The following is a 14,452-nucleotide window of genomic DNA, read 5'->3' on the forward strand; positions in this document are numbered from 1 at the left end:
GCTCTTCCTTTTTATGTCCCACTTCATGCACATCGCTTTCCACTGTCTCTTCTGCATTTTGTTGAGCACTTCTATTCAGAAGGCAAAATGCAAAGGAGAGGAGCGTGGCAAAACACAAAGTGACTGTTTTTTTCCTCCTCCTGATGTACAGATTATGAAGTCAGCCGTTTTCACTTTAAGGTAAAAGAAGCCGGATGAGGCGCAATCCCTAAAAGCTGAAATGACACTATAAGGAGGTTTTATGGCAATATGACTTAAATTTAAAAATCTATGACTCTCACATCCCATGACTAGAATTAAACAAATGTGAAATTTAGCATTAAAGGATTTTTGTTGCTGTTTCTATAAAGATTTGAAACTGTATTTACCCTCACAATAAGCAAACATTAAAAGAAATATCCTTAAAAAAAGCATAAACTACTGTACAGACAAATCTTTTATGAGGTTGATTAATGTTGATTAGAAATGTACATACAAGACAAGACATACATTTTCCTTCCAGTTTACTATTTTCCCTTTAAAGAATCATTCATATATTTAAATATTGCTGGGAATTTTAGTTTCCAATAAAACATAACGCACAACATGGATAGAAAGGTTGCAACTCAATTTAATTTAAAAGCTACATTTTGAACAGAGCTAAAATAAATAAATAAAAAAATAAAAATGAACCACAGCAACTTAGCTGTCAAGCTAAAGACAACATAAAGTCCCAAAATCAATTCAGAAAGCTGCTGAATTTGTCAGTTCTTACTGTAAAGCTGAATTATTGGTGCATGCAGTGACAAGTTCCTGTACTGGCATGAGAACAAAAACTGTGGTGGGAGTTTCATGAAATAGGTTTGCATGATTGAGCAGCTACATGCACGCTTGGTGTGGCAAACTCCAGTGACAAGGAAAAGGCACAGCAGTCTCAAAAACCTACAACACTGTGAAGCAGGGAAAACTTTCTTTGGAGCAAAGAAACGGTGAATCACCAAATCTGTCAGGGTTTGACAGATGACTGTCAGGTGCCATTTCGGAAGCTCTGTGGTAGTGGAATAATGGTATGGAGCTTTTTAAACTGTCGGTTAAAAACCCAACTTACCATTTGAACATGAGTTGCTTCATAGTTCTCCAAGTTAAAAGTTTAAATGAGCTTCATAAAAACAGGGATGGATGATTTTAATCTCATCACCGTAAATAGAACCAGACAGACTGTCAGTTCCTCACTGTCTAAAGAGGTTTGAATGATTTACTTTTAGAAAAAACTGGTAGTAGAGGTAAAAGTGTGACAAACTAAAAGCACTTCATTATGAAAAGAACAAGCAAATGATAAAGTTGTACTTAAAGATCTTAATGTATTTTCTTCAGACATAACAATATTTGGCATTTATGTGTAGAAGATGGTCCTTGTTGTGTTTGTTTTTTTTTTTTTTACATCTCATCCATTACAGAGCAGCTTCCTTGATCAGATCCTGAACTTCCTCCAGCGTCCGAACCCATAAACATTTCAAAATTTAACAAATCGGACAAAAACTCGAGGAACCTGAAGGCACATCTCAGTTGGGGCAACGTGGGTAATAGTTCGCTCACATCTCTGCTCATAAATCCAGATAAACTCAGAACCGAGCGGGTAATTGCCACCCTCTTTAATTTGAAAACAAAACACTGATTTCCACAGCATTATTTTGTCATGTCCTGCCTACAGTGCGGTTCGTCAAGCTGGCGCTCTGGAATGGATCCAATATCCTGCTACCTCGTCCGCGTGTGAAAGGCAAGTCTGTACAGTATCCAGGCTGGATTCTGCAGGGGTTTTTGTGGGAATCTGCAGCCTAAAAATGTTTCCTAAGAAGTGTGACTGATTACTTAGAACAATTTTTCCCTCTGGATGTTCACAGGCTGTGTTTTTTTTTATTTAATTTAAGATAATGTCTACCTGTTTAAGGCTGATCTGTGCTCCGTTAACTAGAGGAAACTCGCCAGGAAACCTGATCTGTCCCTTCACCGCATGTGTGTACTGTCTGTTTTCAGCGTAGCTCACTATAGTCCATAGAGATTTGCACAGATACTCATACACAAAGTGTTAAGGTTTTTTTCTGCTCTAAATGCATTTCCTGTACCACCCAAAGTGTTGACTAAAACCTGCAGCCTGCAGAGACGAGAGGACTTCAGCTTTTTATGGCTCCTGAACTTGCGCAATTACAGAATTTCTTGTTTCTGTATCAGTAAGAGGGAAACCACGGTTCCTTCCGTGGTGATCCCGGTCACATGGCTGGGGCCACACGAGTCGGGGTGGGTGTCTGAGATGGACCAAGGCAGAAGAGGAAGTTATAACTTGGGAGTAGAACGTTGCAGGGGGCGCGTGCGCTATTAATACGTATCCACGTGTTGCTCAAGGGGTTTGAAACCAAGTTGTGCAGACAAAACCAAGTTGTGCAGACACCCGTGTCTAGACAAAACCACCCACCAAGGCAACGCAACACACACCAACACATTACCACCCACCCCCACACAAACCCACCATTTTAAAGCTCCAATCAAGATGTCAGGATGAATATTAGAGGAGAACACAGCTCCAGAAATCAAACTTCATCCCTCCTTCTCTCAGTCCTTGATGGCAGCACACGTCTGTGGTTTCAGATCAGTGCTGGCTTTTGCTGCTGGTGCATCTGGCTTAAGAGGTGCCGCCACTCTCATTAGTCAGTGTTAGCTAAAGAGCCTGCTTGGCTTTGACAACTGCCTGTCAAACAAACACACCGAGACGCGAGAGCCAACAGGTCAGTGTGCTGCAACAGAGTGCAGCCCTGCACCTCAGAGAGAAGAAGGAGGTACACTCTGACACAGCCATGTATGCACAGTGCAGGAATTTGTGAATGAGCCACTGTTCTTACCTTGGCACTGGAATCCCTGCTTTCCAAAGCCCCTGCAGACAGAAGACAGCGGTCAGAAATTTGGAAAATTTAGAACCAAAAAAAAAAAAATGCAGCTGCAACCACAGGGCCTCCTGTTTTACGGCATTTTAGAGGTATGAGTCGGGGTCGATGCGGTAAACAACGGCGGCTCCTCTGCAGCGGCAGACAGGCCCCCGGTGCTGTCGCATAGGACCGGGGAGAATGGCGCATTAATGACACCGGGGGGGTGCGGGCAGGCCGGCAGCAAGTGGATCACCTGTGTCCTTCCACTCACCAGATGAAGTCCGTGCAGTGGCTGCAGAAGGTGGGCTGCTTGAAGAAGCGCGCGATGAACTTGTGGTTCTTCACCTCGTGCACGTTTTTTTGGCGGAGGGCTCCCTGGCGGGCGAAGCCGCGCGCGCTCTCTGGCGCCTCTCCGTCGCTGTTGGGGTCAGCCATCTTAACGAGGAAACGGTCCGAGAGAGGTAGAGAGGGTGAGGAGAACCAAGACTGGGAGGTAGAGACGAAGGCGGCGGAGGACGAGTGCTGCGGGTGCCGCCTCCTCTCCTCCTTCCTTCCCCTCCTCGCCCCCCTCCTCCCGCTCTCCGCCCCGCTGGCTGTCCTGGTGCGGTTCGGGATGCAGGTGTTTCTGGCGGTCCGGGCGGCTCGCGCTAAAGCTGCTTCTTCTTCTTCTTCCGGCGGGTCCACGCGCCGAGCGTCTGCTTCCCTGTTCTCACCAGTGTCGCTCACTCTTTGTACAGCGCGCGCGCGCGCTCATACACAAAAACACTACAATGCTAAAACTACACTGTCGATGCGCGCGCAGCCGCTCGGAGTATGAAGCGCACACACTCATTACTCCACCTCAGCAGGCTGAGCAATTAGGCAGAGCTTCAAAAACCTCCACCTTCACAGTGCAGTGAATAATGTTGAGTACAGTGTGTACTAAAATGTGTTCTTCACGTGACCAGAGGCAGAAATAGTCTGTGTCAGGGTGGTGACAAAAAAAGTACTTATAAGAGTACTTGTATTTTATATTTTTGTTTATAACATCAAATGTAAATTGTTTTTAGAATGCGTAGTCTTATTGGTAAGGTTTCTTCAACTATTTGCTTCCATTTTTTTTTCAATATAAAGATACTGTATACCAGAAATTTCCGTAAGTATTTCAGAACTTTTACTCTGTAAAATGTTTAAACTGTTGCTCAGTACACTATTCTTTTCACTGGTTACCAGAGGTGTAACAATAAAACCAATTAATCGATGAATCGATTTATATTCCTACAATGCAGCCAGATCAATCTGTCTGAAGCGAGTTTTTATCGAATCAACCTATACCAATATAACGATGGAGTTTCAGGGCCACCAAAAAAAAAAGTAAAATTACGAGAAATTGTAAGTAGTAAAGAGACTGAGAAAAAAACTCGTTAATTTACAAGTTTTTATCTCATAAATTTACGACTTAAAATCTCGTAATTTAAAAACAATTTTTTTTGTAAACTGGCCCTAAAACTGGGTCTTACATTATAAAATGGTTTAAAATGAAATAAATCAACTATATGGGTATTGGAAAATACCATTTGGATTGAGACATTGTAGGTTTATTTTACTATAAAGTAAAAACGACCAACTACCATCACAGTGAACAACACACGTGTAATGGCAACAAAAAATGATCAACCATCACTACAGTTCAATGTTTGGAAAAACTGAATTTTGAAAAGACATGTGACCATACAGTGTGGCAGAATGTTCTAATGATGTTTCACTTGTAATATTTTTATTAGGAAAAACAACAGCGGGCTGAAACTTATGGGACTAAAATGTGAATGGATTTCTCATTAACTCTTCTTTACTTGTTTGTTTGTACACATATTTAATTTGAACATTTGGCTAAAGATGTCCTGAATTGATTTTAGGTCCGTGAACCTTAAATAAACCAAAATCCACAATGACTAGTGTAAGCAACCCCAAATTATGACATGCATCAAATAGTTGTTAAAATGAATCCGTACAACCCTACTAGTTACTTCATTGCAATTATTTCAAATATTATTTGGTTGAATGCTTTTTACTTTTACTCAAGTAATAGTATTTTGAAGTATTGCTATTTTATATTCTGCCAACCTCTCCTTGTTTGTGGTTTCATTTGTGTTCATGCTAGTGAAATAAGATAAGACTTTTTTTACAAAAAAAATAATAATAACCTTTAAATTGTATTTGCCAAAAGAATTTTTTGAAGCCAAATTCAAAGTTGTACTTCTTTGAAAGTTTTTTTTATTTATTTTTTTCGTACTGGGGCATCCAAGAAAAATAACAGTACATGGCTTGTAACAAGGATTGGCAGTATTAAAACAATACAAATTAGAAAGATGACTTTAAAAAAGGGGTGATGTGCTGCTACTGTTTTGTGTTTCAGGAAATAGGAACAGCTGCATTTCCTTTGAGTAAAGAAAGAAGCAATTTGCATTTTTATCCAGAACAATCGTTTTGAAAAACTAAACAGGCCTTGACAAAAATGATAATACCCCGCAGATTGAAATTAATACAGATATTGTATTACTTTTACCTGTTTTACGTTGTTTTTACTGAATACTGTGGGCTTTTCTTTCAACGCTTTTGTATTTGACTTTTTGTCAGTAAAGAAAGTGGAAGTTAAGAAGCAGCCACTTCCTTATGTCCTCAAAGCACTTTGTCAAAATAAAATTGCTGAAAAAGCTTTCATTATTTTTAAATGTGACTGTCACCTGCATCAAAGGGATGCACACAGTTTATGCTTCCTTAGAATGGAAGGTGGAGCAAATACAGAACTGGAACCATGTGAAGGAGGGGTGCCTGACCCTCTCCAGCTGCACGCAAAAAAGTTTGCAAGTCAAAGCCTTGACTCACGCAATGACAGTAAAATAAATGCCCACACAACGCTCCGAGGGAGATAAAAAAAACACTTTAAACTGTGAATAGATTCCATGTCAGATTAAAACCTGAAGTGAACTGTTTGCCTGTCTAAAATCCTTAATTAGCACATGCAGTAATTTATCCACAGTCTACAGAAAACATGTCTAAAGTTAAATAAAACCCTGGCTTTATGTTAAATCTGTGGTTGCACATATACTGGTGCTTTGTTTTAGAACAACCCGATGAGACTGGGTTGTTTAGAACCATGTTGATTTGGAAGCAGCAGTTAAAAACAGAAAGAACAGATGGGCCCAGATTAGAAACCCAAAGGTAAGGTCAGTGCTCAAACTGGTAAAAGGCAGCAGGGAGCAGAGGCTGAAGGAACCACAGCCTGAGAGATTTCTGCTAAAAGACACACAGAGGATGTTCTGGCAATCTCTACCATCTGAAACTGAGCTGGGTCCTCAAACACTTACCATACCAAAGACTGCTGGATCACAAAACCTTCTTCATAATATCTTTCAGGATTCAATTCAGTTTTATTTATGCAGCCCAATATTACAACACAGTTTTCTCAATAGGCTTCACATTTGTACAAAACATAAAATCAGTTATAATATAAAATAGCTGATTGCTAAACTAAACAGACTAAGCTAAACTTCTCAATAAGGAAAAACACCTTAAAAAAAACGGATTCTGAGATAAAACAAAAGAAGAAACCTCAGGGAGGTCCACATGAAGAAGGGATCCTCTTCCTGCACGGACAGGCGATGAACCAGGACTCTTGGTGAAGAATCAGCTTATCTAACTTTACAACTACAAATCCACACACTGGGGGTGCAAGACGAGGTCCACAGCCAAGTACAGGAGCACAGACGGGCCAACTGGAATCTGGAATCCCTCCCGCTCCCCTGGAGGGGAGTGGGAAAGAGGGAAAAAGCATGAATCGCACTGTACCAAAAAAAGGAATGAAGAACTAAGTTAGAATAGAGGAAAGAAGAGGAGAGGTAGATCTGAATAGAGGACAGAACCCCAGTGCACCATACTTTCCCCAGCTTCTAACTTCTAGCAGTCTACCAGCAACTAATTGTTGTTGAAATTTTATTCAAACTTGTTAATATTAAGTTGCATGCACTATGGCACATATAGCGGATGGTAATATTGATAACAATGATAGACAATCTACATTTTTATTATATCAATATTGATGCAATATGGTTTTAATCTAAGCAGGGGTAATTGGCCCGGTTTATGAAACCATCTTCCCTCTGCTTAGGTCTGCGGAGAAATATGTATAATGGATGTTATGAAGATAATCATTATTTCCCCAAAGGTAAATATTCTCTGAATACTAGCTAGCATGTCCAAAGAGGAATGTTTGAAGCCTAACTTTGGATGTAGAAACTCTCTTACATGAGCTGGGAGATTCACTAAATTTTTCCCCTTTACTGAGCACCTCTTTTTTATCTGTGTCATTGTTTCTGTTACTAAATTTTTGTATTTTGTTTTGTTTTATGAAATGCGTTCCGGTGTTTTTCCTGTTGTCTTATATCCCAACTGGTCACAGCAGATGGTGGACTTTACCCAGCCTGATCTTGCTGGAGCTTTTTTCCTGTTCTTCTGTCAATTGGGAGTTTTTCTCACCATTGTGAGCTTACTGCGTTTGATTACTTATACCTGTAAAGGCCATTGTTAGAACAGAATCAACGTCCTTTGTACTGACTTATATTGGTTATATTTTACTTTTTATTTTACTTTTCACTGATTTGACTTTTGCTTGTGATGTTTTTTCTCTTCTTTGTATAAAACCTCTCAGTTGTGAATTTGTGCTTTTTGAAAACTGAGTTAAAGGGCCTATACCATGCTATTCTATTTTTAAGCCTTTTATATTTAACAGTATTCATTTGTATGATAAAATATTACCTTTCGCACACAAAATAACGATTTGTTTGAAAATGAAATAGTAGTTCTTTTTACCTTTCCCACCCGAAACCAAAACAACTTGATCTCTGAGGCACTGGCTTTCGCTCCGTGCGGGTGCCGCCCATCAGCCAAGAGTCGGCTTTGTGTGTCTTGCCCATGAAAACAAACAACATTTGAACTTTTACAAAAGATGGATATGCATATTATGCATACAAAATAAAAGTGTTCCGCTAGTGAAAGCTGGTGTTTGTGTTAGCCTGGTGGTGGTGCTGACAGCGCAGACTCTTCCTGGAAGGGGCTGTTCTCACTGGTCTACGTCAGCTTGTTTCGCCTGTGGCCGTATTTGCTTTTGTTCTGTTTATTCTGTGTTTTGTGTATTTTAATTCCTATCAGAGTGGCACTTCTGTGTTTTTATGCATCTTTGTGTGTCTGTCTGATTATTTTCAGGTGTGGTGCTTGAAAGCATGGCTTCTATTGGACCCAACCTGGTGGAGGCAGCCGTTAAAAGCACTTTGTGGACCCCCAGCCTGTGAAAAGGGAGTGTTACTGCAACCTGTCTCCGCTGCAGGTTGGCGCTCTTCTCCACCTGTTCTTTAAGTTGTGTTGCCCGTGTAGTTTTTGTAGCTTTGTGTTTAGGTCCACTCTGTGTCGTCTTTTGTTTGTAGTTATGTTTAAGTGAAGCTGTACGGGGGGAACTGCCATTTTCTTTCACGTTTTCTCCTGTTAATATTAGTCCGGGGAGGTTGGTGTTTTGTCATTGATTTCCCTTCTCTTTCATTCACAGGTAAGATTTCAGATTTCAGTTAGGTGGGGTTTTGTTTGTTGTTTGCCCTTGGTTCACCCTGAAGTCTTTTTGCTTCCCCTTAAGTTATTATTGTTTGATATTTGTTAATTTGTAACTCAAATTTGTAATTCGCTTTCGTGAGTTGGGAGGGGCTGGTTCTCAGAGCGCACATTTCCAGAGGAACACAAATGCGTGAACGGATCAAAATACCGCTTTACGGTTTCTGAAGTAATATTATACTTTACAGCTGAAAAATTGAATTTTGCATAGTATAGGTTCTTTAAATTTGAATCCAGCACTTCCAGAATCTGCTAACGGAAATGACTGAATTCATTTGAATAACAATGGTCTGAACCACTATCCTGTTAAATACTTTTGGTATCAGGTTACACTTGGCAGTCAGGGAAGTGTGATTACTCAAACCACATTGGCTGATTTGGATGGGAGACCATGTAGCCAGGCTGGTGACCAATATGAGGGGGAAGTACCGGTACACGCCTGTTGTGGCTGTAGAGGTTTCTTCTACTTAAAACCCTACTCCAATCATCTTTTGATTTACTGTCCAAGACTTCCAAGTGGTCTTTTGATTATGATGCTGTTTTTAGGGGGGAAAAAAACCTTCATTTTCTAAAACACAGTTTCTGTAGACAGGCAGTAGCTCCTCAGAAATTTGCCTCAGAGTTGTGTCCTCATTTCCCATCATCCCTTTTACACTCTTTCCCACTAGCTCACAGCCCCAACCTAATATTAGCGGTGCAGCAAAAATGGCGAACAATATTTTAGCTATCCAGCTGTACAGTTTTGATCCAGATGCCAGCTCGGACAAAGAAAACAAAGTATCATGGATCTATTTGTCTACAAGTGGGTGCACAAGAATGGAGGGGAGCAGCGAGCTTATGGCTCGCCGACTGTAGTACCTACGTCACTGCTAAAAGCTTTGTCCAGCATTGTTTTTTCGTCTGCTCCTGATTCACAATTTGAATAAGGAAATACTCAGAAATGCAATATTAAGCTTTATAGTCTTTTAATGTATCCCCCATTGTGAGAAAATTTACAAATTTACAAAAACACACCAATTTTAAAGGAGTAGGTATTTAAAAATCGATGGCACAAAAAGCCATCAGATATTTTCAGTTCAGGAAGTTTTCCTTTGTTGCAACAATGATTCTCATTTTTGAACCTATCCCGCAAAAGCAAGTTTCTTTCAACTGTGGTGTCATGTCAAAGGTAAATAAGGCTTTCCAGCAGATCTTTTATCAAAATCTTTGCTCTAATGCAGAAATAAAAACTCCTAGATGTTGTAGTTCTCCAGGATTATATACTTACCTTTACTGTTGAGAAACTTTTTCAAACCTTGAATTTCTTATGTTACCATGTCTAATAGAATTACAGTGACATTTCCAGGATTTGCATCAGCTATTTGTAATAGGCTACTGTCAAAACAGAAATTAAGGTTCATTACCTGCAGTGGAAACATGCAAGGACTCTCATTTTATAAATTAAAAGATTTTTTGATTAACAAAAAAGTTTTCCATAATAAAATTTTCCATCTAAAACAAAGTTTACAATTAATTTTCTACCCATCCATCATCTATTTAGTTTATTAAGTACATTGTTCTTCTTTTCTACAGACCTGTAAAATTATGTTTATTGATTTTCAATTTTTTACTTTTGAAAAATGTCCTTAAGTGTTTTGAACTGAATAAAGACAGCTGACTGTGAATATTTTCATATATTGGTTGAGTAATAAACCCTCCTATGAATAGAAATGTGTGTTGATTTGATTTACTAAAGGGTAAGAAAGAGTTTTCTTCATTAATGACTCTCAAATTAGACTTCATGAAAGCAAAGAGTTTTTGGAGATCACAACCTCATAGAAACTTTGTTTTTTTTGAGTTGTTGCATTTTTTTTCTTGAGATTTTTATTTAATTTTTGGTTGGCATCACATTCACTTCTTTCCAGATTCAAGAACTATTGGCATAAAGTAAATTTGATGAGCTATAGTTGAGTGTATCTTGAGGAAAGGCAGTTCCTAAGGGAGGGGGGAGAGGCAAATATGGGACACACGGCAGAGTCTGTGGGAACTGCTGTTGTTGAAAAAGTTTTGCCTCCCTGTGAGATAATAGAGAACATCTACACGGCCATCTCTGATTCCATTATCATGTTCTCATTAACAATCTGGTCTGCCAGCATGCCAACCACTCTGCAGAGATCCAATGCAGCTTCCCATCTCTCCAGGGACTCCAGTAGCAAAAGATGTGCAACCAGGATCATAGCCTTTCTGCCCCAGTAAACCTGAATGCAAAGTTTTTCTGCCACTTCATCCTGCCATTAGGCTTTAATTCACTGAACCCAGAACATCGGGATACAAGAACAGTTTTGAAATTTATGATTTTTGGCTGAAGACCTGGTTCTGATTCTGATTATTATTTAAACATTTTCCATCTTCTCTGGATGTGATCTTATACTACATCCAGTTTTCCTGTTCAAAAGCAAAACCTCTGTGTTTAACATAAAAGATAATTCTGCCGTTTAACTAATAAAAGCTATGGAATCTAATATTGTATCAATAAGAATGTAGAACAAGAACTTGTGTCAATACAGCAGCTGCTGGTACATGTTTATTGTGTTAAGAACTCTCATGTTCCAATGTTCTTTTCAAAATTAAAGTATTTCTATTTGTTAAAAGAGGATAGTGTTGTTTCTGTAATGTGTGCTTTAAATCCTGAAACATAAAAATATATGTATTTACACGCGTGGATCTTATTCAAAGGGCTGCTAGCTAGGCCATGAGCCGGGGATCCATCACACCTGACCCCGGGGGTGTTCGTGTCCCTGTGGTGTTGGTTCTGGTCCTTGCCCTTGAGCGCTTCAAAATTCCAACAATGGGGGATCTTGGTCACCCCATGTTTACCACGCTCAAGGGGAACTTCCACTACTCTTGGCGTCATTCTCTTGGTCGTGGGTGATTTCCTCTCCACCAGACTTCCTGCGGGTCGGGTGGGTGGCTGCCTAGAAAGTGGGGCAGGTTTCTCTTGTGGGGGCCCTTGTTTATACCTGGGAATGCTTAGAGCTCCAAGGTGCGGATGGGCTGCCTCTCTGGGGTTAGAAGAGCTTTCCGGCAGATTGGGGCCTGGGTTGGGCCCCCTGGTGTGGCGGGAGCGCTATTCTTCCAGATGGGCTTGCACTGGGGACCCCTGTGGCGGTTGTGCTAGCCCTGTTCTGGGTGGCTGAGATGGGTCGCCCTGTGGGTGGATTACGTTGATCTATTATCTCGTGAAGGTGTCTGGGGGGCCCCAACTACCACTGCTGCCTCGCCTCTGGCGGGAGTCTTGGTGTGGGGGTGACCGGATGCTCCCCCACTTTTTACATTCCATTATCCACCACAGTTGAACACAAACACTCACCTGAGTACAAGTGTCAGCTCACCTTTTCACAAATAGTATGCACGAGGGAATGATATGCTTGACATGTGTTTGTTTGTATGCATAGGTATGTGCGTGTCAGCTGTAATTGTTTTGTCAACGTGTTGCGGTGTGTGAAGATCTTTGGAGCCAACAGGTATCTTTGTAATAGTCAATTGTGTCTGTGGACAGGCCCTACCCTTTGGACTAACATATGCACCTGACAGTAATGATGATGAACCTCCAGCAATATGTTGCTTTGTGTTTCTACCCCACCTACTTCTTTAATCATCTATCAAATTCTTTGACCCCCTTTTTTTTCTCCCCTTTCTTTTGTACCTGCATCCCCCATTTGTAACATCCCACTCTCAAATACAAAAGAGGTTTATACAAGTATACACTTCATGTGTCAGAAAAAAACCTCCTATTGTAAAAATAAATGCTATCCAGCAGGCTTTAGCTCTTTCCAGTTTGCTCAGCTGCTGGACATGATTGGTTAAAAAAAATGTAAAAAAATGCATTAAAAGAGAGAGTTTCTTATGTTTGCACTGAACTCTGAAAAGAATAATTCATTCAAACCAGAGATTGTTTTTTTTCACCCTTTGGCAAATCCCTTTGGAGTTGCCTTTATGGGTCATTTAAACCAGAGAAAGCCTGAAAATTACAGCCTAATATAAACTCTGACTGTTTGAGCTGTTGTTTGGAATCAGGTTTTAACATTTTTTGTGTATTTCAATGTATTTTGGTTTTATGGCATAAATATTAAAAAAGATGATTTTTTTTTTAAGTTGTTCATATGGAATAGACAAAACCCAAAATTGATCACAGTTTGTTTATTTCATGTTTTTTAAAGATAGGTCTTTCTTAATGGCTTCACATGTCACCTCAACATGCTTTCAATGTGGGGTTGCAGATCTGGCTCTGTAATCTCTAATCTCTCTTCAAGCACCAAACTGCATGTGGGACGTTAATGTGCGAACGCTAGGAACCGCTGCCTCTTGAAGAGTTGAACCTGTGAATTTACAGGCTTCCTGTGAGCGAAGAGCTAAATAAAGAGAACATTTTGTCACCTGCCCACCACTCAATGCAACAATGTCACAACGGCTGGGTTTAGCCGTCCATTTTTATTCTGTTCTATATGAATTTGGAATTTATTCTGATCTCCCTGCAGTAATCAGATGTTTGGCTTTAGTGTATCAGACATATTTTCAACAACATGGAGCCTTTAATAGATTTCTTACTGATTTTTTTTTATTTATTTATTTATTTATTTATGAGCCTCACAGTGAATTCACTAAATAAAGCACAGTGATGGTCAAACTGATCACAGTAATCTTACGGCTGTGAATATGTTTAGTCACAGCATTCTTTATGGGCTGCATGGTAGTGTAGTGGTTAGTCCTCTGCCCTCACAGTGAGAAGGTCCTGGTTCTGGACCTTTCTGCGTTTTGCTTGCATGCATAGGCTTTCTCCTGGCACTCCGGCTTCCTCCCACAGTCCAAAAACATGTTTCATAGGTTATTTGGTGTCTCTATATTGTACCTAGGTGGACAAGTGAGTGTGGGACCCTTCAACAGACTAGCAACCTGTTCAGCATGTATCGCACCTTCACCCGACAGGTTGGTTTAGTAGGTTCTGGTGATGAATGCATTAGTTGTTTTTTTTTGTTTTTTTTTGCAAAGTGCCTAGGTTTCAGCAAACCTCAAATCATCATCTTTCTGCCACCATGCTTTGCAGTTGGGTTGCAGATTTTCCTGTTTCTACTTCATTGTTCCGATTTGGTGTCATTTCTTCAACAGACTATTGAGAGTGGCCGGAAGATCGCATAAATACAGTCACAAAGTTATTTCTGATGAATCAGGTCTCCAAATTATTCAGCTTGTTTCCAAACCACAGTCTTAATCCAACAGTGGAAACTGCAAACTACTCAAACAATACCAGAAACAGCTTTACTTAAAGGGAAACTTGGGGAAAATGTAGAACTTTTCATTTTTCAGCTTTCTGTTTATTGTTGTTTAAACTTTTTCTATTTGTTATGTCCTCTCCATTGACTGTATAGGAGAACTGGACTGAGTGACCTCTCTGCCTCGCGTTCCAAATAGGAAGTACCTGGTGGCTTGAAGCCAAAATCCCATAGACTTCTATTGAGAAATAAACAGCTGTTACTCAGTCACTCTACTGGTCATAATAATCATTCTTGCTCTGATACCATTTTCAAAATGCTCTTGCTAATCGTAATTTTTTTAATTATAATTTTTCTTTATCACAAATTATAAACAGAACAAACAGATGCCTCAATAAAAGCATTTGGCCTAACAGATTCTCCTAAGCCCGCTTTCAGTGGAAGGGGTGTGGACTCCGAACCAGCTCACTCATGATTGGCGACAGTAGTTGCCATAGAAATGTTGACTCAGACCAACTCGGACCAATCACTGTCATCTGGCTCCAAATAGTGGCATGGAAAAACAGCGACTGAATTGGCTTCACATCGCTGGAGGCACTTTTTAGGGGAAATGTTACACCACCACTTAGTCCATTTTTCATATGCAGGCAATGGTCCTCCCAAGTCAAT

General features: G+C 40.1%; 1 protein-coding gene across 2 annotated transcripts in view; it reads right to left on the bottom strand.

Moving 5' to 3' along the window:
• LOC101161464 (protein kinase C beta type) overlaps positions 1–3,668 on the bottom strand; it is a 34,346-nt gene extending 30,678 nt beyond the window's left edge. The window contains exons 1-2 of one of the 2 annotated variants that reach the window (XM_023958257.1): positions 3,169–3,668; positions 2,874–2,905 (exon numbers count right to left, since the gene is read on the bottom strand). In XM_023958257.1, coding sequence (XP_023814025.1) covers positions 2,874–2,905; positions 3,169–3,332 — 196 coding nt within the window. In that variant the 5' untranslated portion in view covers positions 3,333–3,668. The remainder of the gene's footprint in view (positions 1–2,873; positions 2,906–3,168) is intronic. The other variant, XM_023958253.1, reaches the window with a different exon arrangement.
• Between the last annotated feature and the right edge of the window lie 10,784 nt (positions 3,669–14,452).

The sequence above is a fragment of the Oryzias latipes genome, chromosome 1 (genome assembly GCF_002234675.1).
Source record: "Oryzias latipes chromosome 1, ASM223467v1".
NCBI lineage: Eukaryota > Metazoa > Chordata > Actinopteri > Beloniformes > Adrianichthyidae > Oryzias > Oryzias latipes.